Source organism: Delphinapterus leucas, chromosome X, assembly GCF_059928025.1.
Source record: "Delphinapterus leucas isolate spDelLeu-1000000601 "Yukka" chromosome X, BTC_Dleu_Yukka2, whole genome shotgun sequence".
In the NCBI taxonomy this organism is placed as follows: domain Eukaryota; kingdom Metazoa; phylum Chordata; class Mammalia; order Artiodactyla; family Monodontidae; genus Delphinapterus; species Delphinapterus leucas.
In genome coordinates this window covers 5,314,391-5,337,482 of record NC_143150.1, presented here as the reverse complement: position 1 = coordinate 5,337,482, position 23,092 = coordinate 5,314,391, and the positions used below count along the sequence as shown (strand labels likewise).

At 59.7% G+C, this 23,092-nt stretch overlaps 3 protein-coding genes across 3 annotated transcripts in view; 2 read left to right on the top strand and 1 right to left on the bottom strand.

Moving 5' to 3' along the window:
• The window catches only part of TMEM185A (transmembrane protein 185A), a 31,336-nt gene extending 26,439 nt beyond the window's left edge, over nucleotides 1–4,897 (top strand). Inside the window, exons 5-7 of the mRNA XM_022561116.3 lie at nucleotides 760–936; nucleotides 1,774–1,897; nucleotides 3,273–4,897. Of these exons, the coding sequence (XP_022416824.1) occupies nucleotides 760–936; nucleotides 1,774–1,897; nucleotides 3,273–3,517 (546 nt within the window). The 3' untranslated portion in view covers nucleotides 3,518–4,897. The remainder of the gene's footprint in view (nucleotides 1–759; nucleotides 937–1,773; nucleotides 1,898–3,272) is intronic.
• A 1,543-nt stretch (nucleotides 4,898–6,440) lies between these two features.
• Nucleotides 6,441–8,791, top strand: LOC149744160 (heat shock transcription factor, X-linked-like). Its single transcript, XM_089903922.1, has 2 exons — nucleotides 6,441–7,222; nucleotides 7,950–8,791. Exons 1-2 carry the CDS (start codon nucleotides 6,634–6,636, stop codon nucleotides 8,789–8,791), a joined length of 1,431 nt encoding a protein of 476 aa, XP_089760048.1. The 5' UTR covers nucleotides 6,441–6,633.
• Nucleotides 8,792–16,065: 7,274 nt separating this feature from the next.
• On the bottom strand, nucleotides 16,066–17,884 carry LOC149744159 (melanoma-associated antigen 8-like). Its single transcript, XM_089904035.1, has one exon. It carries the CDS (start codon nucleotides 17,583–17,585, stop codon nucleotides 16,737–16,739), a length of 849 nt encoding a protein of 282 aa, XP_089760161.1. The 5' UTR covers nucleotides 17,586–17,884; the 3' UTR covers nucleotides 16,066–16,736.
• Between the last annotated feature and the right edge of the window lie 5,208 nt (nucleotides 17,885–23,092).

Here is a 23,092-nt window from a genome sequence, read left to right as displayed (position 1 = left end):
AGCAGCTGCCGGGGGTTATGGGTGGGGCGAGGGGGTGACACAGTGATGGGAGAGCACGAGGGAGTCTGGCAGGGTGAAGGAGCTGTCCTGTGTCCTGCCCGAGGCTCCACAGATCTATACGTGTGTGCGTGAAAAGTCATAGAACCGGACACCAAAGGATAACAGTCAATTTTACTGTTTTGTAAGAGAAAACAAAGGGACAACAGATGTACCCAAGGGGGCCATGCAGAAGGGAGAAAAGGTCACACGGGAGGAGCCTGCTGAGGCCCCCAGGACTCATCGTGTGGGCTTGTGTGTGAGGGTGAAACAAGCTCTTTCTGGTATGACAGCAACTGACACAGAACCCACCTGGGCGAGGCAGCGGAGACCGAGTGGCGGAAGCCTCCCAGCCTCGACTTGCAAGTTCATGGAGGGCCTGGGCCCCCTGCGCAGCCCGGGTTGCCAAGGAGCCTTTGGCCACAGTGCCTCTGGCAGGATGGGAAATGACTGGGAAGAGGGGATGTCCGGGTGAGCCAGGGCGCGGGTGGAGGGGAGGCGGGCAGAGCCCGGGGCCCGCTGAGCGAGCTCACGCCTCAGGGCAGTGGCCGCGAGTCCCGTCACCCTGAGGGCTGCCGGGGCAACGGCAACCCCAACAGTGAGCAGCGGGTCCTCTTCCCACGCTGGCCCCATCCAGGCCTGGCACCGTCTGAAGCGCAGAGATCCAGGAAGGAGTTGGCTCTGCCTACCCTAAAGACCTTTCTCCTCTCCTCCTCCCTTCAGGTCGTGTGTGTCCCCCTGTGGATTCTCATGTCTTTTCTGTGCCTGGTGGTCCTCTACTACATCGTGTGGTCCGTGCTGTTCCTGCGCTCCATGGATGTGATCGCGGAGCAACGGAGGACACACATCACCATGGCGCTGAGCTGGATGACCATTGTCGTGCCGCTCCTTACTTTTGAGGTAAGCTTTCGGCAGAACTCTTGAGGCCCAGCAGCCTGCGCTTCCCCAGCACAGCAGCTCCCCGGGCGAGCCTGCCAACAGAGGACCACAGGACAGTCAGAGCGGCCTTTCTTTGGGGGCCTGGGGGCTGGCAGTGAGAAGTGTACCTTTCTAGCCACCACGCATCTGAATGTATTGATTTGTCGTCTTCTTTTTTTTTTTTAATTAATTTATTTATTTTGGGCTGTGTTGGGTCTTCATTTCTGTGCGAGGGCTTTCTCTAGTTGCGGCAAGCGGGGACCACTCTTCATTGCGGTGCACGGGCCTCTCACTATCGCGGCCTCTCTTGTTGTGGAGCACAGGCTCCAGACGCGCAGGCTCAGCAGTTGTGGCTCACGGGCCTAGCTGCTCCGCGGCATGTGGGATCCTCCCAGACCGGGGCACGAACCCGTGTCCCCTGCATCAGCAGGCAGATTCTCAACCACTGCGCCACCAGGGAAGCCCCGATTTGTCGTCTTCTAGAAAGAGAAAGTTGGATGTGGTATTTTTGTATTGGAGCCCTGTGGAGAATTATAGAGTGGGCACTGTTGACTCCTCCAACAAAACAGCAGCAAGAGTTTCCCAGAACAGTCCTGATGTTGGAAATGTTGTAGGTGGATGGATTTTGCTTAGTCCTGAAGAGCCATATGAAAGCTCTTCTTGTCCTTTCCCCCAGAATGGAGGGTTACCATTGCCTCCTGTGGAGCGAACGTCCCCCTTACGAGACCTGACGAGGGAGGGGCAGTGCAGTCTGGCTTCAGAGAGGGTCTGTTTTCAGATGCTCCATCGACAGAACCTCAACTGTTTCTCTTTCTTTAGATCCTGCTGGTTCACAAGCTAGACGGCCACAACGCGTTCTCTTGTGTCCCGATATTTGTCCCACTCTGGCTTTCCTTGATCACTCTCATGGCAACCACATTCGGGCAGAAAGGCGGAAACCACTGTATGTACACAGCATTTCCGAAGCGCTTGAACTGTGTGTGTGCGTGTGTGTCTGTGTGCCTGATGCGTGGCTGTGTGTGTGTGTGTGTGTGTGTGTATGTGGCCCCACTTTATGAAAAGACGCGCCTAAGGACCCCAGTCAGGGAGTTTCCCTGGGAAAGGTAGGACTGAAGAAGGCCTGGAGTCTTCCAGGGGAAGGGCGTGCCGTCAGCCTTGCTTTCGTGGCCCTATGACCGGAGGGAGGCCTGAGCGCGGCAGGCAGCCTCTCTGAGCCCATCCCCTCCGCTGCAACACCGGGACCAAGATTCCTTTTTCCCGGGGGCTCCTGAGGATGAGATGAAAATCCACATCATCTGCCAAACCCTAACCCTAACCCCTAACCCCTAACCCCTAACCCTAACCCTAACCCCTAACCCCTAACCCTAAACCCTAACCCGTACCCTAACCCGTACCCTAACCCTAACCCTAACCCGTACCCTAACCCTAGCCCTAACCCTAACCCTAACCTAACCCTAACCCTAACCCGTACCCTAACCCGTACCCTAACCCTAACCCGTACCCTAACCCAAACCCAGTGTCTGTTTTGTCCTCGCTCTTGCCAGCGTCATTCCTGAGGTCTCCGAGTCTTGTCAGTGGTGCCCGGCTTCTCTCCCCCTCCACCTGTGTGCTGTGATAGCCCGTTCTGAAGTGCTCTTTGATGAGGGCCCCCTCCTCACTAGACTTTGAGCTCCTTTGCATGTAGCCCCAGAGCACGCCCTTCTGGAGACGAATGCCACCGGGGGTTTTGCCCCAGGAGAGCCAGCGCTGAGCTGACGGTTTAGTGGTACCCAGACCAGAAGAACGGGCCTTGGAGAAGGAGCTTTGAGGCCTGGACCAACACACGCCTGCCATCTTCCTGGACTCCAGAGGGTGATGGAGATCCTTTTCTTGGGTGACATTCTTTGTCACACATGTGTTTCTTCTGGGCCGGGAAGACTGGAGGATGTTGACATAGTCCAGACACCGCAGATACTTGAGGCTCGTGAGAGCAGTAGTTCGCATACTGGAGGACCCATCAGAATCCCAGGACTGCCCCCCGCCACCCCGCCACAGTTTCTGGTTCAGGAGGTGTGGGCTGGGGCCCAAGATCACATCCCTAACAGGCCCCAGGGAGACATCTGGTAGCTGCCAGTCCAGGACTGCCACCTGCAGAGCTGCAGAGCTGCAGGGCTTCCTTCTTACCCTTAGTTGGTACTGAGGCCTTGCTCAGGCTTCATTCCCAAGACATCAGGATAAAGCACTACAGTGTGCAAGGAAAAGTTCTCATTCATGAAAGAAAAGTAACCTGAAATTCAATGGAGACTAGTGTTTGAGAAAGTACATTTCTTCCTTTTCAGGGTGGTTTGGGATTCGCAAGGATTTCTGTCAGTTTCTGCTTGAAATCTGCCCATTTTTGAGAGAATATGGAAACATTTCCTACGACCTCCACCGTGAAGGTAATGAGGAAACTGAAGAAACGCCAGTTCCAGAGCCTCCTAAGATTGCTCCTATGTTTCGAAAGAAGACCAGGGTGGTTATCACCCAGAGCCCTGGAAAGTATGTCCTCCCACCTCCCAAATTAAATATCGAAATGCCAGATTAGACAGCCCCTTCCAGGGCAGATCGTGAGAGGACCTGGCCCGCACTCTCCCGCCTTCCTCTGCCTCTCCGTTCACCTCCCCCACCCCCAGAACTGGAGCTGGAGCTGGGTCTCCGGGGACTTCCATCTCATGCCTTGTTTGCACTCAATGCCTACCAGTGACTCACCACGACAGGACACGCAGGTGACAGGGGCCTGGAACACGCAGCATGGTGTGGGGTGCGTGTCAGCGGCTGTGGATCTGATGGAGGGAGCCTGTGGAGAGGGAAGAAGTGATTTCCCCTGGGAAGGTGCCTGTGGAGCTGGCTTGGAGCCATCCTGGGTGGCTGATTAGGGCTGAGCAGGAATGGCTACACAGCTGGTTTTCAAAGTGTGAAAATTCCCATCAAAAGTGTTATTGAAAAATTATTTTTGAACCAGGCCGGCCTGGCCGCGTAGCTCAGATGCCCCTGTTGTGGCATAGTTAGGGGACTGTGAATAGGCCTCGGGCCCCGTGTGCACCCATGCTGCCTCAGCTGGCCATGCTCCTGCCGTGGACGTCGTTTCTCTCTGGGTTTTTACTGGCCCCATTGGTGAGCCCTTTCTAATGGAGTGACTCCGTGCCTGTATAGTATTTATACAAATATTTTAGCGTTGTAATATACCGTGTTAAATCCTAGTTCTGTACAGTATATTCTGTTAAAGTATTTTTTTACAAGCTTGTACTGAAGACATACGTGTTCTGTTGCAGAAGTAGAGGCCAGTGGCACCCCTGTCCTGCCCATCGGGGTGCCACCCCTTCATGGGACATTGCCATTTCCCCTTCAATTTCTCCACAAACATAGTAGCTGCTACTGCCAGAACGGCCACAATAAGCAGGAAACTGCTTTTTTCTAACATGCTGGGAATACTGACTTGCAGAAAGCCATAAAGCACGACTGGAAGCTGGAGCACTGGAGAAGGGTGCCGAGACTAAACGTGGCCATCAGAGTGTGTGCGTTGAGGTCTGGGGCTTTGTGTCTGCCCCCAAGCTGGGCCCATGCTTTTAGCTAGGAGGACCACGACTCCAGGAGCTGGGGGTACAGCCACAAGTCAGAGGGAAGAAAGCAGATGTGATGGGAACAAGCAGGCCGTGAGTAAAAGAAGGTAAAAGGAGCCCCGGCATTGTCACCTGGGAGCAGGGGAGAGGGGGAGAGGGGGCAGCTGATACCTTGTCTAAACCGGGCTCCGCTGGCATCTACCGCGCCCACCGCTCCGCCCTGGCGCCAGCCTGTAGGAAGCCTGTGCTATCTGAAGGGGGACACTTGGGATGGTGCCAACTTTCCTGCTTGGTGTATAGCAAATGTAGCCCAATCCACTCTTTTCTTCCCCTTTAGCTGTTCAATAAACTGGTTCATCATTTTCCATGTGCACTGTGCGGGTCTTAATTTGGATATGGTCCAGGATGCTGGAAGTCCTGTCAGCGAGCACAAAAGGGAACCTTGAGCCGCCACCAGCAGCCGAGGGGAGCAGGGGTGGGTGAGCATCTCTCAGGAGTCTCCAGGGACAGCCAGAATATGCACTACAGAGAGGAAAGCGGGAGGCCCAGGGATTCGGCTGTTGGCGGGGGAGCACACGGCCACAATGCTGACAGCTGAGGAGGTGCCCGAGAGTGTTTGCAAGTTCCCAGACATTCTAAAGTGGAACTCGGCTTTTCAGTGGTCCTGAGGCATTGCCCAGTCACGTGGGCACCGAGTACCACTTACATCTATGCCAAATGCACTGTGATTTCTGGGTAGCTCACCCTAGCTGTCCCTAGAGACAGTTAACTCAGGTGGCGTTTCAGCAAGAATCGACAAGGAAGGCCAACTTTTGCTGGTGATGGAAGGCTTCCTGCAGGTAGCCAAGGGCCACCGATGGACCATTGCTTAAGCTCCTTAGATTCAAACTCGCTGTGAGACAGCACGCTTCTCCGTAACCACGGTAGCTGTGAGTTAAGTGGCAGGTACCTTGCCTCCTGCTGTATGTCCCCCTGATTCCTCAGGACCCCATGAAGCACGTGCTCCTACGAGTATCCTCGTGGGGAAGCAGAGGCTCTGAGGGCGTGAGCCAGGCAGCTGGGGATCAGCAGGTCTGTGGTGCCGGCCTTGGCATCTTCTGGCCGAGCCCTCGCTCTCACCCACTGGGCTGGGCGCCTGGGCCGTGGGAAGGTGACGTATTGGGTTTGGAGGCGTTTCTTGGTCGTGGAAATCTCAGGAAGATCCTCGAGCCCGTGACCAGAGTAGGGTGGGGGGCATCAGTGGAGGTGGCCGCGCACGTGGGGAGAACGTGCCAGACGGGCGGTTGTGCATGGCCGCCTGTCTGATGTCCGAGCAGCAGGTCCCAGAGCAGGATGGCAGCACTCACGGCCTGGGCAAACCCAGACGGGGGTCCCGTGGACAGCGGTCGGCGGAAAGTGAGCCGCACCGTGGGTGAAGGCTCAGGGCGACCGCCCCGTCCCGGGTGATGGGAGACTAGGTGTGCAGAGTGGGACCAGCCTGGGGTGGACACGTGCAGGCTGAGGAGCCGCAGGGGACAGTGGCCTGACCTCCTCTGTGCCCAGGAGCTCACCCATCACCGCTGCAGCCCCTGCCCTGCACCTCCTGTGGACCGACGGCAGGGCCTGGAGAGGGTCTCTGTGGAGGACCAGCTGCAAGGCCTGTGACGGTGCCGAAACGGCAGGGTGCCTGCACCCTTGACCGTGGGCCCCATCCCGGACGTTGCTCGTGCTTGAAATCATGGGTGCTGTGCACGGCCCGGAAGGCCAGTGGACACACAGGAGGACTTCTGACCTCGTGGGTCACACGTGGGTCCGTGCACGTCTGCCTGGCCCGGGGGCTCCGGGACCAGAAGGCCGTGCCCGGTTTGCACGAGCGCTCGGCCTGTGGCTCTGCACCCGTGCACGAGTGTCTTCGTGCCCCCTGCGATGACGGGCGTGAAGCAGGAGGCTGACATGCTGACGGGCCTGCCCTTTATGATGTCACTTGCTGTCTGGGCTGTGATGTCACCCCCGAGCAACCGGAGCACTTCTGTGAGGGGCTGAGCGGGAGTGTGAGCCCAGGGTGCTGCCGGCCGCGCTGCACTGTCCCGTTTACGTGGCGGAGGGACACGCCGCGCTCCGCATGGCTGCGGACGAGAAGGGCCCCGCCGCGGACAGGGCACCCGGCTTCGGCGAGGCGCCTCTTCCTCCCGACACAGCGGCTCCGGCCCTCGGCTCAGGAAGCTGCACCCCCCAGTCCCTCGCCCTGGACCAGCCCGTGCCCGCGGGGCACCCTGACCTCAGGCTGCTGCCTGGAGAAGCCTCCTTCCAGGATTTGACGGAAGAGCCTTTGTTGAAAAGGCCTCGCACCGCCTGCGAGGCCGTGTGGGAAGGCAGCCTGCTCTTCCACCCCTTTCCCAGGAAGCTGTGGACGATCGTCAACAGCAGTCGCTTTGCGTCCATTTGGTGGAATGAGGACGGGACTTGCATAGGCATCAACAGGCCGCTGTTTCAAAAGGAGGTTTTGGACAGGGACGGCCTAGACAAGGTGTTCAAGACAGAATGTATGAAGAGCTTCATCCGCCAGCTTAACCGCTACGGATTCAGCAAAGTGCACCAGGACATGCACACGTCCCTCTGCGTGACCAACCTGTCCACGAAGGAGCGGCCCGCCCACGTCCTGAGCGAGGTAAGGAGGGCGGGGGACGGCGGGGGAGGAGCCCTCTCCAGGGGCTGAGCCGCTGGGCCCGGGGGGTGGGGTGGGGGGGGGCGGGTGCCAACCCCCGGGCCGCCTGGGACGGCGGCAGGCGTGTCGGGAGAGCTTCCTTTAAAGGTGGTACTTGGGGACCGGCGTGACGGCCGGAGCTGGCAGTGCCGCGCGCTGTGTTGGGACGTTGTTATGGGGGGACCCGAAGCGTTCTCAGCACAAGGACGTCACTTCTCTCCCTCCTCCTTTTCCCTTTGGTGTGTCTGTGTGAGGTGATGCGTGTGAACTGGACCCCCTGTGGTGATCATTTCACAGCACACGCGGGCAAGGTGTCATCCTGTACTCCTGACACGTGGGCAGTGCCGCTCGTGCCTGACACGCAGTCACACCGGGGGACAAGAGGCCACTGCTGCAACGCTGGCCCTTCCCGTCCTCCTGCTCGGGGACAGTGGCCCGCCGGGGGGAGGGGGGAGGTCTGTGTGCCCCCTTGACTCCCATAGCTCCAGAGCATCACCTGAGTGGGGGCGCAGGTCCCTTCCTGGGAAGCAGTCAGCGTCCCCGGTCTGGCCCCTGGAGGCGCTGGCCAGGGGGCGATTCGGACACTTCCTTAGAAAGCTACCGAACCTTGTTGCAGTCTCGTACCTGCAAACGCCACGTCCCCTTTCGTGGGCCTTGTGCTCATACTAAGGGGCCACGTTCAGTCCTTTTCCAAGGGCGAGAGGTGATGGTGAGTGAGCGAGTCTCGGGGGTGTAAACGCTGGGGCCCAGCGTCCTGCTGGGACCGGGTCCCGCTCTCTGCAAAGAGGCCTTGGGTCGGCTGGGGGAGGGCGCCCAGGGGCCCAGCCAGGCGGCTGCTGCTTGCGAGCAGCTCTTTTGTGACTCGGGGTTTCCTTTCCTCTCTCAACTGCGACCTCAGTTACACTTCTACCACAGTCCCCTGTTCCAGAGAGACTGCCCGCACCTCCTGGTGAGGATGCAGCCGAGAGTGCACACTAAACCAGCATCCGGGCAGGTGGACGGCGAGCCGGCAGCCCCGGGGCACCGCCCGGCGCCCAGCGCCGCGGAGCCGCAGCACGGCCTCCCACCGTATCCTGAGCACATCCAGGGGACCCCGAGCTACCCGCAACTCGACCATGCCTCCGCCCTGGCCAGGACTGACTCTGTCGCTCCGGCCCCTCCTCGGACAGCAGCCGAGCCCCCCGCACCGCATCCCAGCGCGCAGGTTCTGGTCCCTCTAGTCCCTGTCCTGGCAGAGGTGGCCCAGCCAGCCGAGGTCCCCTGGCTCTGCTGCGCCTGGCCTCCCGCCCAGATGAGTCCTCCCTGGCCCGTGCCGGGCCTGGCCGCCGCGCCCCCGCAAGTCCTCAGCCTGCCCCCCCACGCAGCTCCCGGGGTCTGCGCTTTTGCCTCTTGCGCACCCTGGATGCCTGAGGTGGCCGCCAGGCCTGCCGCCTCCCTGACCTTGATCCATCGGCCGCTGAGCCACTTCTACCATCGCTGCGTGGGCTCCCGCTCTTTCCTGGAATACCCGGCCCCTCCAGGCAGGCCCACAGAGGACCCTGACCAGGCAGACCCTGCAGACACACGGAGGTGGTGACGCGGCCAGAACCTTGCAGGGCAATAAAGAGCACAGGGACATGAGAGCGATGTTCCACCCAACACGTGTTTGGCGCCTCCGTCCTGGGCGTGGCTGAGCAGTTGAGTCCCCTCAGCAGGAAACGATGACGGGTGACAGCCCACCCCCGGCACAGTGCGGGCACCTAGCAGACACCTGGAGAAGCCCCTCAGACGCCCTGTGTCCCCTCACTAGAAGGACCCTTGAAGGGCTGGACAAGCACAAGGAAGGGCCTGGCATCCACGGGTTCACGGTCGCGGGGACACCGTGTCCAGCAGGGTCTCGATTTGACAGATGAGAAGAGCTCAGGCCTCCCTGGTCAGAGGCCTGAAAAGAGCCCTTACTGTCCTGAGACGCACAGGTGTGGAGGTGACGGTCCCTGGCAGGGGCCTGCGGGTGTTCAGTTTGGGGGTGCTCTCTGGTGTCTGGACAGCAGGATTGAGGTTTGCTTTTCACTGCGGGTCCTGCGTCTGGAGACATTTTCCTGGTTCTCTTTTCCTTGCCTTTCGAGCTAAACCCTTTAAGGGCGCCATGCTCCACCACCCTCTGGGCGCTGGGGTGTCGAGCTTCTACCGCGAGTCCTTGTGGTCAGTGCCCAGTGGTGTGTACAGAGCACTGAAGGCCAGGGCGCACCCCCAGCTCACAGCTGCTGCCTCCACGTGTGGGGGATGGGCTGGGGGACCTGGCCAGGACTCTGTGGCTGTCACAGCGATAGGGCGACATCCTCTCCCAAACACTGCTAAGGAGGGGGCGGGGAGCGGGAATTGCCTGGAGTTCCAGGGGTTAGGACTCTATGCTTTCACTTCGGTGGCCCGGGTTCAATCCCTGGTCGGGGATCTAAGATCCCCCAAGCCTTGTGGGGTGGCCAAAAACACAGAAAAGAAAAAAAAAGGTGGGTTGGGGGAGGAGGGGAAGTAGACCCAAGGTACCAGGAATGATCCAAGCACCAACAGCCAGAGGAGCCCCGGGTCTGCCCGGGTGAGGGGTGGTCCCGTCTGCCACTCCCCTCTGTCACAGTGCCACAGCTAGTGCACGTCAGGGGGGTCTCTTGAGCAGCCCAACAGCAGTGCCCCAAATGAACGATGCAAAAATGGACAGAAGGGACGGAGGAAACCGGTCTACAATAGAAGTGGGAGACTTCGGTCCCCCCTGTGATGGATTCAAATGGATCCCCCAGCTCCCACCCCAACCATTAAGTCCACCTGTTGCAGTGCTAATCCCAAGGTGCATGTATTTGGAGATAGCACCCTTGGGGAAGTCAGTAAGGTTAAATGAGGTCACAAGGGTGGGACCCTAGTCCGACAAGAGCGGTGTCCTTTGGAAAAGAGGAAGAGACACCGAAGATCTCCCTCCCGCCCTCCCTCCCTCAGCCTCTCTTCCTCCCTCCCATCCTCCCTCTCTCTCTCTCTCTCCCCCTACCTTTCTCCCCCTCTCTCTTTCCCTCCCTCGCCCCCCTCCCTTTCTCTCTCTCCCTCCCTCCCTCTCTCCCTTTCACTCTCTCCCTCCCTCCCCCTCTCTCCCTCCCTCCCTCTTTCTCTCTCTCTTTCTCCCTCCTCCCTTCTATGGCCCTGTCCATCCCTCTCTCTCCCTCCCTCCCTCCTTTCCTCCCTTTGTCTCTGCCCCTTTCTCTCCCTCCCTCCCTCTCTCTCCCTTTCACTCTCTCCCTCCCTCCACCTCTCTCCCTCCCTCCCTCCTTCCCTCCCTTTGTCTCTCCCCCTTTCTCTCCCTCCCTCCCTCTTTCTCTCTCTCCCTCCCTCCCTCTCTGTCTCTTTCCCTCCCTCTCTCCCTCCCTCTTTCTCTCTCTCTCCCTCTCTCTCCCTTTCACTCCCTCCCTCCACCTCTCTCCCTCCCTCCCTCCTTCCCTCCCTTTGTCTCTCCCCCTTTCTCTCCCTCCCTCCCTCCCTCTTTCTCTCTCTCTCTCTCCCTCCCCCCCCACTCTCTCTCCCTCCCTCCCTTCCCCTCCCGACCTGTTCAGAGAAGCAGCCAAGTGAGGGACCAAGAGAAAACCAGCTGTCTGCAAGCCAGGATGAGACGCCTTCCCTCACCTGAAACTGCACTTTCCAGCAAGTTGAGGTTGGACTTCTAGCCACCAGGACTGGGACCCAGTACATTTCTGTAGTTTTAGCCACCTCCTCTGTGGGACCTTGCTATGGCAGCTCTAAGCAGACTAACACAGCCTGCTTTCATTATGGGTACAGCGACCAGACAGCCCCGCAGTAAGGGAATCACAGATTTGAACAGCACTGTACAAAGGCTAGGTCTCATGACATGTGTAGACTATTAGCCCCAAGAACAGAATAGACACGTGCTCGTCAAGCGTACCTAGAACGTTCTCCAGGGTACTCCACGCGTCAGGCCACACAGCATCCCTCAGTAAACTTAAGGGGATACAAAAAAAAGGGCTGAAATCATACAAAGTATGTTCTCTGGCCAAAATAGAGTGAAATTAGACCTCAATAACAGAAGGAAATGTGGGAAATCTGAAAATAGAGGGAAATTGAGCCGTGCGTCCCCAAATAACCGCATTAGTCTGGGACGATGCCAAATCCCACAGCACAGGGTGAGGGGCTGAAACAGCAGACACAGATTCTCACGGTGGTTCCGACCAGGAGGCCGAGAGGGAGGGTCCAGCAGGGGTGGCTCGTACTGCGGCCGGTCTCCTTGGTTGCAGGTGGCCGTGCTCTTACCGCCCCTCACGTGGTCACCCTCTGTGCACGCACCCCCAGCCCCTGCCTTCTCTCCTTGCGTGTGCTGATCCGCTCTTCCCTCAAGGGCACCAGCCATCTTGGATTAGACCTCATCCTAATGGCCTCATTTCAACCTAAGAACCACTAACTCCAGTCACAGTGACATTCTGAGGTTCTAGGGGATTAGGGCTTCAACATGCAAATTTTGGGGGGACGCAGTTCAGTCCATAACAGTAGCCCAGGGAACGTGCAAGACATCACAAGGGAAATTAGAAAATACTTTGAAATGAAGAAAACACATACCAAAGCCCTCAGGACCTATGGCACGCGGCCAAAGAGGCACTTGGGACCTAAAGCTGCAAACACTCCTGTTCCAATGGAGGCGACACCTCAAATCAACAGCCTCATCTTGAACAGGGACAAGCGAGAAGAAGAGGAAGGCGAGCCCAAGCATCCTGACAACAAATTTTCACGAGAAAAGAAAAACTGCGCTAATCCACATACGCGGGGATCACAAGGCGTGTACTGGTTGGGAATCCTCACAACATGGGGGAGGGCGCATCTTTCTTACACGCTCAGTAACAAGAGCTACATCCACCGACCACTTCATTTGGCCCAGGCTTTTTACAAGCAGGTCACATCATGGGGAAACCCACACCAATGCTTTTGCCTTGTACTATTAGGAGGCCCATTTTACAGATGGAGAAATCGAGGCATAGGGAGTCTCCGTGATTTGAGCAGCTTGTCACTAGAAGGACTCTTATTGAAGCTAAGCATCATATGTGTGCAAAGCCCCATCCCCGCACTGGCCTGACCTGTCTCCCCAACAGTCAAGGGCGTTCAGCCGTCCTCCACGGGGTCCTACTACCGGATGCCTCAGGCCACATAATGGAGAAAACACAGGGAAGCCAGGCATTAGTGCCCATGGGAGCCTGACACTGGATTCTGCCCACGTGGCCTCCCCAGCCCCATCAGGTCACCATCTCTCGTGAAATGGACACGAGGGCCAGGGAGGAGGGTGAGGGTCTAGGACTGAGGGCGTGAGGATGGAGAAGGGTCCTGGACGTGGGGGTCCGAGGCACGGCCCTCTGAAGGCGGCTCCTATGCTCAGGCTTGGGCCCTGCCCTCTCCTTCCACTGCCCATTCTGCTCCCTTCTGTCCCAGCGGCGTGGTGGCCCCACGTTCTCCTGCAGGCTCACTTCCCCGGGCACACTGGCTGTCAGGCAGGCGGCAAGCCTGCATTCAAAGCACGGGGACCACCGGGCCGGTGGACTCTCGGCATCCCCACGGGGCGTGAGTGTCTGTGCCCTTCAGGGCCCTGCGGATGCACCTCCTCCTGGATGCTTGCTCACACGTGGCTTTACACCCTGCTGCTGTCTTGTGAATGTCACTTGGCTTCACACCCTGCATCCCGCCACCAACCCAGCCCTATGCTGTGCCCAGCCCCAGCTCAGGGACCACGGACAGGCACAGGCCCGGGCCCCCGCACTTGCTCACAAAGGCCCCGAAAGCAGCAGCCGGCGATATTTGCCACAGAGGAGGGTAGGCGAGAGCCAGGCAGGAGGTCAGCCCTTTGCCAAGGAGGCTGGAGCTCAGAGCAGACTTTAGCTGGGGCTGGGGAATGGGGGCTTCTCGGGAAACAGGGCCACGGCTGAGACAACTCACACCAGCCCCTCAGGGGGCAGGCTCAGCGCACGTGGAGAACGTCAGAGCTTCCCGCTGACGGGCAGCAGCTCCCGTGTGCCCTGCCCCGCCCTGGTCAGGACTGGCTGGGTGCCGGGGTGGTGTGTGCTCGTCCACAGTCTACTGGGGAGGGTGCTGCTGCCCCCCTGAAAAGTGCCTCCCTGAATGTCCCTGGGGCGCTCTTGGCGTGTCCCGGCCGCTGCTGCGCTGCCTGCCACGGCCGTCCCTGGGCTAGCACTGTCCCCCATCAGTCAGTTCACTGCACGAACGGGCACTAGGAATCCCTGCTTTCCCCCGGCAGTGCCCCACGGGGCTCTGGTCCTGGAGCACCCGTTGTCCCAAGAGCACCCATTTCCTGCTGGGGTCCAGGGCTGCAGCTCACCGGCAGAGGCATCTGCTCCCACCTGCCTCCCCCGGCCAGCCCAGGGCCGGTCAGATGGGATCTGGTGGGTGCTGTTCCTTCCACCTCTCTGGGGCGGCTGACCCTCTTCACAGCCTGCATCACCGGGACCCCAAAGCCCTCTCCTGCCTGGCTCCTTTCCAAACCCTCATGCGGGTCTGCGGGTGGCTGGGGCCTGGGGGAGCGTCCTGGGGACCTCCCCTGCCATCTGCTACAGCCTGTCCCTCTGCTCAAACACCCTGATCGGGGACACCAGAGTCCTAGGCGGCTCTGTGGGTGGCTGACAGGACACGCCTGTGCCTCTCGCACTCAGGCTCAAAAACCAAAACCTCACGGTCACATTCAGAAGGCCATCAGTGTACTCAAACATTTGGGCATTACGTAGGGAATGATTTCAAAATAAGTCGGAAGCACAGAGATTCGCCCCACATCCACGCGGCGATGATCATCACTTACCAACCACGAGGAGACTCGCCGAGTGGCTACATCACGTCCTGCCAGCTCCACCCTAACCATGATGTTGGTTGGGGGTGGGGGGAATGCTTCTCTGGGACTTTCAGATAAACATACATGCACGAGGTCATCAGGACCGGGGCCTAAGCGGCTCTTAGTCGGGGGACAGGCAGGGCAAAAGCCAGGCTGTGCAGACCGAGGCCAGGTTCCGGAGAGAGTGGGCGCTGTGGGCAGCAGGGTCACCCCTGAGGGGGACTCGGGGCTGGGCCCCACGAGGACGCCCCCGACCCCAACGGGGCCGCTCGGCAGCTGGCGGCTGCCCTCCTGACAGAGACTCAGCACAGCCCCGCGGGGACGGATGGGTGCAGCTCAGGGACCTACGGGTGCGGGTTGCTTGAGGGAAATGCCCTCCGCCAGCTCCCTGTGGGGCAGCCTCTCTCTGGAACACCTCCAACCCTGCCCAGGGCCTTAAAGGCACAGAGTCTGGCATCTCACATCTAAGGGTCAAAGGTGCAGGACTTAAGATCCTGGGGGAGGAAACACAGTGGTCTGTGTCTGTGTTGTCATGGCTTGAGGACTAACCCCGGACCCCGGTGTGCCTTCGATACAGATGGCCGTGACAAAAATGCTTCTGCCCAGAATTCAGTGGCAAAGGGTCATCACATGACCCCTCCTAAGTGAAGAGGACTCTGGCAGTGCTGTGTCCCCACTTGTGCGGGGAGGAGAGGAAGACAAGATGGGGACGAGCACCTGACGGCTCTCCAATGCCACACTGCCTAGTAGAGGCTCAACAAAAGCAGGGCTTACCTTTTGTGATGACAAAATCCCCTTCTTTTCAGGCAGGAGTGTCTGAGCAGGTTACATTGGCCCTGAAATTCTCCACCTTTTCCAAGTGCCCACCTGCTATACGGCAGGTGCTTCAAATCCAGGATCCCACGTAATGTTCACGTTGTCGTACGGCGCTCAGCAGGGAGGGCCCGCCTCTTTAGCCCCCGGCGCCGTCTGCACCTCCCACTGCAGTGACCTCCCAATCCCATTAGGCCCAGAAGTTGCTCCTTCCTTTCGATGCCAGGTCACAGCCCAAACCTGTGGGTCTCTGATGCCGCCATATTTCTGCACCTGCCTGAACGCGGGGACACTGGCAGACGTTGCTTCTTAGTGGCTAGGACTTATTTCTAGTATTATTCTGATCCCAGACTCTGTCCTTCTCCCCTCTGGAAATTGCTTTCTTTTCATGACATCTCAGAGAATTTGCAGCTCCATAGGAAACAGAATAGAAAACCAGTCAAAATTGCTGTTCTGTGTGTTTTACTCCTGGAGGATATATTATTCAATTTGGATGTGTGTGTGTGTGTGTGTCTGTCGGCATGGAGGGAAGGGTGGTGATTTCCCCAGCTGGGGGCAGCTCACGCAAAGCTCCCAGGATTCCAGTCACACGGCGACTCCTTTCCACTTCGGCAGCCTCTCTTCTTTCAAACCCCCTATTTTCATTCATTTCATCCCACTGAAATCTAGACCTTGCTCACAAGTGGCCAAAGTAAACTCCAGGTGACTAAAATGGTCGTTTCCATACAGTTGGTAATTGGCTCTCCCAGGGCAGGGAGAGGAGGGCCAGCCCCGGGAATACCGAGCAGGGCTTCAAAGAGCAAGACCCTCATTTCTCTGGAAATCCTTGCAGATGGCGGGTATGAAACACCTACCTCTTCACTGTGGCCCACTGCAATGCAACAAGAGCCAGCACCCCTTCCTTCCTGCCCCAGGGCGAGATTTCTGTCGGCTTTATCCATGACCCAGAAGGACATCTCACAGCCATGTCCCATTTCAGACTTTCCCCTCCAACCCAAGACACACCCTCTGCATGTCTGGCTGCTGCCACCGCCCAGCTTCATCACCATCACCTCCCACAGAAGGAACCCCCACTTCCCGAAGGCCCAAAGTGCCCTGGCTCGGGGCACTTAACACTCCAGGGCTCGCTCCTGGAGCCCCACCGCCTCGTCCCATGTTGTCTTATTCTGTGGGACTTATGGGACGTCTCACCACCTTCCTCATGTGACAGTGGCTCCTAGACCATCACTCTAGGTGTGGGTGTGTCCTGCTTTTCCTAGCGTTCCCGCTACTAACACAGGCCCTTCCGGAGAGCAGAGGCTCCGTGGAGGTCTGCGGAATAAACAAGCCGGTGGGCAGGGGGCTTATTGACGCCGATGAACCTTCTCCTACTTTCTTAAAATACCCGTGCAAATCCAACTCAACAGAGATAGTTCGTTTTATTTACAGAATGACAGACAAGACAGGGAAGCAAGAATTGGAACAACAATGGCTTTTATTTTTCTATTTCTTCCCCCATCTATATCACTGCTAAGTACTTCCACATTTCCAGAGCAGTTCTCATTCCAATTCCGTTATCTTGTACACGGTCACAAAACGAACTGGGAGATTTCCCAACCTCTCTTACAAAACAGCAAAACTCTTGTTCTTGAACTGAATTAGTGCAAATAACTGTGGGATTAACGTCATACACAAAGTTAGACACTGAAGCTTGTTTAGTCTTCTATTCAAAGAACCAACATTTGAAAAATTCCTAAAGAAAACAGACATGGAACTCCATGTCAACATACACAACAGGAACCCAAAGATGCTGCACACTGGCTTCCCCCAACTCGCCCGGCTCTCACTGCTTAGAAGGCTGACCGCTCCCTCTTCAAACTCAGAGTGAAGGATCAGCCCCCCTTCCTGCCCCACCGGAGAAGCTGCTGGACGTGGGACTGGCTGCTGCCCTGGCTGAGGCTCCCTCTTCCTCATAGCTCATGCTCTCTGCAGACACGTTTGGGAAGAACCTGGGATCCATGCTATTGATCCTGAGCAGATGCTCCAGGACCTGCCACTTGCTGGTCTCCGCGTAGGCCCGGGGACCCCACAGGAACTCGTAGCGGGCAGGGTCGCTGTGGGGCACCTGCTGGTACTTCAGGTAGCCAGCCTGCACCCACACTTCGGTGAGCAGCTCCCTCCTGGCACACAACCCCAGCTTGCTGAGCGCTCCCCGCAACTCCTCCTCAGGGGCGCGCTCACCGAACAGGGTGATCATGGTCAGGACCATCACCAGGAGGCCGTCCTCGCATGTGCGCTGCCCGGCCCTCAGCACTGCATCCCAGGTGAGGCCCAGGGTGGGGACCAGGACGTAGGTGCGATCGCGGGGGTCCACCTCCCTCACATCCAAGCCAAACACCACCTGCAGGCACTCGCAAGCGTGGCGGAAGACCTCGGGGAAGTGGTCCCGATGCTCCCGGAGGAACGTATTCAGCATCTCCGCCTCGGAGGTCGGCTCCCCGGTACGATACTTGAGGAGCAGGAACACCACCAGGTCAACCATCAGCGAACCAAGTGCCTCCTGGGGCAAGGGCTCGGCATAGGCGGAGACGGAGGGGGCGCCAGGGGAGGCGGAGGACGAGGGGGATGCGGCCTCCTCCCCCGCAGCCCCCAGCAGCGGCGCCTCCACCGGACCCTGGGCCGGGACTGGGGCCTGAAGGTCGGCCTCAGGCTGGCGGAGCTCACTCATCTCGACTACGGCCCTGATGCCTGGGCTCAGGCCGCCGACGGGAGTGTGGGCAGGGGACCTCGTACCTGGGGGAGAGACGGGGTGTGAGCGGCCTCGGCAGAGAAAGGCCCCCTGGGCAGCTCTGACAAAGGCCACGTACAGGTCTCGTCTTAAGGGCTGCCCTCGGGCCTCACAGGGGCGCTCCTCCTGGGCGGCCTGTCCCCTGCCAACCTGAAGAAGGAAGTGAGGGGGCTCCTCACGGTGCAGCCAGCACGGCCACAGGTTCTGAGGCTGACAGGGGCGTGGGGTGACTTGGGTGTTGTGGGGTCCCCTCTGTTCTGGGAGGGGGAGCCCCTGGGTACACACTCAGGGCACGCACCTCCCCTTGACTCCTGGCGCTGCCTGGGCCTCCTCTGCTCTGTGCCCTGAGGACACGGTCCTCAGACCTGGGCCTTCGCCTCCCGGTTCCTGGAGCCCCTGTAAGAGGAATGGAGGGCGCACCTCTTGTGTAGACTGTGGCACAGCTCTGGGCCTCGGTGCTGGTAGGAGGATTGGGCCGAACTCTGTGACGCCCCCCCAGTTCTGAGTTCTGGGATGGGTGGTCCCCTCGGGGCTCACTCGTCGTGCTCACTGTTCCCCTTAAGGGCCTGGACCCTCCCCTTTGCAGGCCGGAGGAGAAACTCAGAACAGGACTCCGAATCTGAACAGAAAGCAGTGAGGGGGCCCCACAGGTGGCCGCACCTGCCCAGGGCCTCCCGAGGGTCCTAGGATGGGGAGATGCTGGGTCCTCACCTCCTCCTCACATCCTGCCTGGCCTCCCAGCGCTGACCACAGGGGCAGATTTCTGTTGAGGCCCCTGTTCCAGGGCTGGGGGTCTGCTCAGTCCTCCCTCGGGGTCCTGGGAGTCCACCCTCTGCGGACCTGAAGGCTCACCCCTCACACCAAACACCTGACCTCCTGAGGACTCCGACCCAGAGGTCAGAAAACATCTCATCTGATGACCGTGCTCTGGCGCCTCCAAGGCCCCGGCGGAAGGGCAAAGGATCCCTCCCTGTGTTCGGGTCTAACGTCCTCAGTCCTTCCTTCCTCGCGTGCAGGCAGGACCTGGGACTGTCCCGTCTACCACTGTGAGTCCCTGCTCCTTATACCAGGTCTCCAGTCTCTCAGAGACCCTGAAGTCAGGACTACTGTGCTCATCCCGCCCCGGGGCCTCCCACGGCCACCAGCAAGGGTGATGATCTGGTGGGTCCCCTCAGTCCTGCCTAAGGGCCCTAAACTTTGTCCACCAGGAACGAGACATTTTACCCTCTGCGCTCATTAGACCCCGCCCCTTTTCCCAGGTCCCCAGCTTCTCTGAGAACCGGATGTCAGGAAGTGCTGATTTGTTCATCCCTCCCTATGGCCTCCCAGGGCCAACTCTGTTCTGGGATCCAGGTTGCCCTCAGTGCTCCCTCAGGGCCCTCACATTGACTCCACACAGGACCTGGGATTCTGTCCAGTGCCCACCAGACAACCCGCCCCTTATACCCCCTCTGCAGCCTGAGACCCCGCCCCGTGCTCCCCGTCCGCAGCGTCTGTGAGACCTGGATGTCGGGAAGTGCTGCACCTGTTCATCCCGCCCTATGGATCGAAAGGCCAACTGGGTCCTGGGATCCAGGTTCCCCTCAGTCCTCCCTCAGTGCTCTCACCCTGACTCCACATAGGACCTCGGATTCTCTCCTGTGCCCGCCTAACATCCCGCCCCTTATACCCCCTCCCCAGCCTCTCTGAGACTCCGCCCCGTGCTCCATCTCCCCAGCGTCTCTGACACCCAGAGGTCAGGAAGCACTACACGAGCTCATCCCGCCCTGTGGGCTCCCAGGGCCAATTCAGTTCTGGGGTCCAGGCTCCTGTCAGTGATCCCTCAGGGCACTAACCTTGACTCCACGGTGGACCTCGGATACTCTCCGGTGCCCAGGAGACATCCCCGACCCTTACACCCCCTCCCTCGTCTCTCTGAGACCCCGCCCCGTGCTCCCCCTCCCCAGCGTCTCTGAGACCCGGATGTCAGGAAGTGCTGCACGTGCTCATCCCGCCCTATGGCCTCCCAGGACCAACTCGGTTCTGGGGTCCACGCTCCCCTCAGTCCACCTTCAGGGTGCTCACCTTGACTCAACGCAGGACCTGGGATTCTCTGCCGTGCTAACCAGACACCCCGCCCCTTATACCACCTCCCCAGGCCCTCTGAGAACCCGCCCCATGCTCCCCCTACGCAGCGTCTCTGAGACCCGGATGTCAGGAAGTGCTGCACGTGCTCATCCCGCCCTATGGCCTCCCAAGACCAACTGTGTTCTGGGGTCCAGGCCCCCCTCAGGGCACTCACCTTGACTCAACCCAAGACCTGGGATTCTCTCCCGTGCCCACGAGACGCCCCGACCTTTATACCGCCTCCCCAGCCTCCCTGAGACCCCGCCCCGTGCTCCCCCTCCCCAGCGTCTCTGAGACCCGGATGTCAGGAAGTGCTGCACGTGCTCATCCCGCCCTATGGCCTCCCAGGACCAACTCGGTTCTGGGGTCCAGGCTCCCCTCAGTCCTCCTTCAGGGCCCTCACCTTGACTCCACGCAGGACCTGGGATACTCTCCCGTGCCCACCAGACACCCCAACCCTTATACCGCCTCCCCAGCCTCTCTAAGACCCCACCCCGTGCTCCCCTTCTGCACCGTCTCTGAGACCCGGATGTCACGAAGTGCTGCACGTGCTCATCCCACCCTATGGCCTCCCATGGCCAACTCTGTTCTGGGTTCCAGGCTCCCCACAGTCCTCCCTCAGGTCACTCACCTTGACTCAACGCAGGACCTGGGATTCTCTCCCGGGCTCACCAGACACCCAGACACTTATACCGCCTCCCCAGCCTCTCTGAGACCCCGCCCCGTGCTCCCCCTCCCCAGCGTCTCTGAGACCCGGCTGTCAGGAAGTGCTGCACGTGCCCATTCCGCCCTATGGCCTCCCAGGACCAACTCGGTTCTGGGGTCCAGGCTCCCCTCAGTCCTCCCTCAGGGCCCTCACCTTGACTCCACGCACGACCTGGGATTCTCTCCCATGCCCACCGGACACCCCAACCCTTATACTGCCTCCCCAGCCTGAGACCCCGCCCCTTGCTCCCCTTCCTCACCGTCTCTGAGACCCGGATGTCACGTAGTGCTACACGTGCTCATCCCACCCTATGGCCTCCCAGGGCCAACTCTCTTCTGGGGTCCAGGCTCCCCTCAGTCCTCCCTCAGGGCACTCACCTTGACCCCACACAGGACCTGGGATTCTCTCCCGGGCTCACCAGACACCCAGACACTTATACCGCCACAGCAGCCTCTCTGAGACCCTGCCCCGTGCTCCCCCTCCCCAGCGTCTCTGAGACCCGGATGTCAGGAAGTGCTGCACGTGCTCATCCCGCCCTATGGCCTCCCAAGGCCAACTGTGTTCTGGGGTCCAGGCCCCCTCAGGGCACTCACCTTGACTCAACGCAAGACCTGGGATTCTCTCCCATGCCCACCAGACACCCCAACCCTTATACCGCCTCCCCAGCCTCTCTGAGACCCCGCCCATTGCTCCCCCTCCGCACCATCTCTGAGACCCGGATGTCACCTTGTGCTACACGTGCTCATCCCGCCCTATGGCCTCCCAGGGCCAACTCGGTTCTGGGGTCCAGGCTCCCCTCAGTCCTCCTTCAGGGCCCTCACCTTGACTCCACGCAGGACCTGGGATTCTCTCCCATGCCCACCGGACACGCCAACCCTTATACCGCCTCCCCAGCCTCTCTGAGACCCCGCCCCTTGCTCCCCCTCCGCACTGTCTCTGAGACCTGGATGTCACGTTGTGCTACACGTGCTCATCCCGCCCTATGGCCTACCAGGGCCAACTCTCTTCTGGGGTCCACGCTCCCCTCAGTCCTCCCTCAGGGCACTCACCGTGACTCCACGCAGGAGCTGGGATTCTCTTCCGTGTCCACCAGACACCCCAAGCCTTATACCACTTCCCCAGCCTCTCTGAGACCCCACCCCATGCTCCCCCTCTGCAGCGTCTCTGAGACCCGGATGTCAGGAAGTGCTGCACGTGCCCATTCCGCCCTATGGCCTCCTAGGACCAACTCGGTTCTGGGGTCCAGGCTCCCCTCAGTCCTCCTTCAGGGCCCTCACCTTGACTCCACTCACGACCTGGGATTCTCTCCCATGCCCACCAGACACCCCAACCCTTATACCGCCTCCCCAGCCTCTCTGAGACCCCGCCCCTTGCTCCCCCTCCGCACCGTCTCTGAGACCCGGATGTCACGTAGTGCTACACGTGCTCATCTCGCCCTATGGTCTCCAAGGGCCAACTCTGTTCTGGGGTCCACGCTCCCCTCAATCCACCTTCAGGGTGCTCACCTTGACTCAACGGAGGACCTGGGATTCTCTGCCGTGCTAACCAGACACCCCGCCCCTTATCCCACCTCCCCAGGCCCTCTGAGAACCCGCCCCATGCTCCCCCTACGCAGCGTCTCTGAGACCAGGATGTCAGGAAGTGCTGCACGTGCTCATCCCGCCCTATGGCCTCCCAAGACCAACTGTGTTCTGGGGTCCAGGCCCCCCTCAGGGCACTCACCTTGACTCAACCCAAGACCTGGGATTCTCTCCCGTGCCCACGAGACGCCCCAACCTTTATACCGCCTCCCCAGCCTCCCTGAGACCCCGCCCCGTGCTCCCCCTCCCCAGCGTCTCTGAGACCCGGATGTCAGGAAGTGCTGCACGTGCTCATCCCGCCCTATGGCCTCCCAGGACCAACTCGGTTCTGGGGTCCAGGCTCCCCTCAGTCCTCCTTCAGGGCCCTCACCTTGACTCCACGCAGGACCTGGGATACTCTCCCGTGCCCACCAGACACCCCAACCCTTATACCGCCTCCCCAGCCTAAGACCCCACCCCGTGCTCCCCCTCTGCACCGTCTCTGAGACCCGGATGTCACGAAGTGCTGCACGTGCTCATCCCACCCTATGGCCTCCCATGGCCAACTCTGTTCTGGGTTCCAGGCTCCCCACAGTCCTCCCTCAGGTCACTCACCTTGACTCAACGCAGGACCTGGGATTCTCTCCCGGGCTCACCAGACACCCAGACACTTATACCGCCACAGCAGCCTCTCTGAGACCCCGCCCCGTGCTCCCCCTCCCCAGCGTCTCTGAGACCCGGCTGTCAGGAAGTGCTGCACGTGCCCATTCCGCCCTATGGCCTCCCAGGACCAACTCGGTTCTGGGGTCCAGGCTCCCCTCAGTCCTCCCTCAGGGCCCTCACCTTGACTCCACGCACGACCTGGGATTCTCTCCCATGCCCACCGGACACCCCAACCCTTATACCGCCTCCCCAGCCTCTCTGAGACCCCGCCCCTTGCTCCCCTTCCTCACCGTCTCTGAGACCCGGATGTCACGTAGTGCTACACGTGCTCATCCCACCCTATGGCCTCCCAGGGCCAACTCTCTTCTGGGGTCCAGGCTCCCCCCAGTCCTCCCTCAGGGCACTCACCTTGA

Excerpts from the sequence above, each read along its gene's own strand:
- LOC149744159 (XM_089904035.1), bottom strand. The coding sequence starts at position 17,585 with ATGAGTGAGCTCCGCCAGCCTGAGGCCGACCTTCAGGCCCCAGTCCCG.
- LOC149744160 (XM_089903922.1), top strand. The coding sequence starts at position 6,634 with ATGGCTGCGGACGAGAAGGGCCCCGCCGCGGACAGGGCACCCGGCTTC. Across the intron at positions 7,223-7,949 it reads GGGAGGAGCCCTCTCCAGGG|AAACGCTGGGGCCCAGCGTC; the intron begins GCTGAGCCGCTG and ends TCTCGGGGGTGT.